Genomic DNA, 2356 nt, shown 5'->3' with positions numbered 1-2356 from the left:
CTGCTCCCTGTTGCATGATGCAGCAGGGCCAGCGTGTGCAGGGTTATCTGTGGCTGGGGCAAAGCAGCTCTTTGTCCTGCTCTGCAGGGAGCGTGGATTTTGGACCAGACGTCACCTCCTCTGAAAAGAGCATTAAGGTGCTGCTCAATGCCCAGGACAAGGTGAGCGTCTGTCCTTTATGTGCCTCAAGGGAAGCGGGTCCCCCCTGCTCAGACTGACCTGGGAGCAGCTGGGTGTTGCTGGGCCTCAGAGCACAGCTTAGGATGGGTCAGGGTACAGAGACTGGAGAAGCGTGGTTTGTAGGCACCTCTGGGCTCCTGTCACCAGCAGGCTCCCTGCGTGCCGGGCGGTTGGTGCTGGGGACATTGACCGTCCCAGCGGGGACACCACCTCGTTTCACTGCTGCACTCGCCAGCTCTGGGCACAGGGGGCTGCGGGTACCTGGAGCACAGGACACGTGCCCAGCGCCCACTGTGGGTGCTCTCTGCAGGTCTTCAGCCAGATTCGCAACGAGCACTTCTCCAGTGTGTTCGGGTTCCTGAGCCAGAAGTCCCGTAACCTGCAGGCACAGTACGATGTGAGCATCGCCCGGGTGCGGGCGCCCACGGGGTCCCTCCACACGGGCTCACCGCCAGCATGCTCTGCCTCCCGCAGCGGCGCCGCAGCATGGACATCAAGCAGATGAAGAACTTCGTGTCCCAGGAGCTGAAGGGACTGAAGCAAGAGCATCGCCTGCTGAGCCTGCGTAGGAGCCAGGGCTGGGTGCTGGGGAGAGGTGGGGGTGGGAGGAGCAGAGGGTCTGAGCTGTGGGCAGGGTAATGGAGGCCATTGGTGGGTGCAGGTGTCTGTAGAGGAGGTCAAGCTGCATGCAGAGCCTGTTACTTCAAACAGCCATCTCTGGCTCTGCAGATATTGGTGCCTGTGAGTCCATCATGAAAAAGAAAACCAAACAGGACTTCCAGGAGATGATCAAGGCTGAACACTGTGAGTGCTATTCTCTGTCCCACATCTGTTGCTATCTTCCTGCCCTGGCCGTCACCCTCACTCTCCTCCTCCAGGTCCTTGTTCCCAACTTCTGCTCTGACCCATGGCCCCACTTGTTTCAGGCCTGGGCAGCCTCACACCTGTGTGATCACAGACATGGAATCACAGACTGGTTTGTTTTGGAAGGGACCTTAAAGCTCCTCCAGCTCCAACCCCTGCCACAGGCAGGGACCCCTTCCACTAGAGCAGGTTGCTCCAAGCCCCTGTGTCCAACCTGGCCTTGAACACTGCCAGGGATGGGGCAGCCACAGCTTCTCTGGGCACCCTGTGCCAGCGCCTCAGCACCCTCACAGGGAAGAGCTTCTGCCTCAGAGCTCATCTCCATCTCCCCTCTGGCAGGTTAAAGCCATTCCCCTTGTCCTGTCCCTACAGGCCCTTGTCCAAAGCCCCTCTCCAGGTTTCCTGGAGCCCCTTAGGTACTTCCAGATCATTTTTTTTTGGGTGTATCATGAGATCCTAAATAGGGTTAAAGCTGCATCCTCAGAGGGCTGGTGTGTGGTGGGCTGGGGGCACAGCATCAGAAGCCTGCCCCTTTCCCTGGGGCTCAGGGAGGGAGGCTGAGCTCACACTGCAGCCCTGGGCACGGGTAAGATGATGCTGCCTCTGCCGCAGCTCTCCTGGAGGGCTTCGACATCCGTGAGAGCACCAGCTTCATAGAGGAGCACATTGACCGGCAGGTGAGACGGGCAGGATGGGGAAGGGGCTGGGGGCACAGCATCAGAAGCCTGCCCCTTTCCCTGGGGCTCAGGGAGGGAGGCTGAGCTCACACTGCAGCCCTGGGCACGGGTAAGATGATGCTGCCTCTGCCGCAGCTCTCCTGGAGGGCTTCGACATCCGTGAGAGCACCAGCTTCATAGAGGAGCACATTGACCGGCAGGTGAGACGGGCAGGATGGGGAAGAGGCTGCTCCAGTTGCTCCATCCCGTTGCGGTTTTGACCTGCAAGCCGCCTCCCACCACCCCCTCTGCTCCACGTAGGTGTCCCCCATCGAGAGCCTGCGCCTCATGTGCCTCCTGTCCATCACGGAGAACGGTGAGGCACCCACCTGTGCCAGGCAGGTGCCGCAGCGCCTGGCACAGAGCTCACCCTGCTGCTCCCACAGGTCTCGTCCCCAAAGACTATCGCTCCCTCAAAACCCAGTACCTGCAGGTGAGCATTAGCTGAGGACTCACTGCACAAACGGGCTTGTGTGGGATGGGGCTTCCCCTCCCTGCTGCTGCCCCGGGCACCTCTGCAGGATGGCCCCTGGCTCTGCCTGCCCCTGCCCTTTCCCTGCTGGGCTGCTCTAAACAGCCTGTACCTCCTGGGGAGG

At 60.7% G+C, this 2356-nt stretch overlaps 1 protein-coding gene across 1 annotated transcript in view; it reads left to right on the top strand.

Moving 5' to 3' along the window:
• The window catches only part of VPS33B (vacuolar protein sorting 33 homolog B (yeast)), a gene marked incomplete at its 3' end in the record, with an annotated part of 4302 nt that extends 2109 nt beyond the window's left edge, over nucleotides 1–2193 (top strand). Inside the window, exons 7-13 of the mRNA XM_010012692.1 lie at nucleotides 88–161; nucleotides 491–577; nucleotides 655–745; nucleotides 910–984; nucleotides 1657–1721; nucleotides 2022–2076; nucleotides 2147–2193. Of these exons, the coding sequence (XP_010010994.1) occupies nucleotides 88–161; nucleotides 491–577; nucleotides 655–745; nucleotides 910–984; nucleotides 1657–1721; nucleotides 2022–2076; nucleotides 2147–2193 (494 nt within the window). The remainder of the gene's footprint in view (nucleotides 1–87; nucleotides 162–490; nucleotides 578–654; nucleotides 746–909; nucleotides 985–1656; nucleotides 1722–2021; nucleotides 2077–2146) is intronic.
• Between the last annotated feature and the right edge of the window lie 163 nt (nucleotides 2194–2356).

This window comes from Nestor notabilis, unplaced genomic scaffold (assembly GCF_000696875.1).
Source record: "Nestor notabilis isolate BGI_N333 unplaced genomic scaffold, ASM69687v1 scaffold20724, whole genome shotgun sequence".
NCBI lineage: Eukaryota > Metazoa > Chordata > Aves > Psittaciformes > Psittacidae > Nestor > Nestor notabilis.
This window is presented reverse-complemented; position numbering and strand designations above follow the sequence as displayed.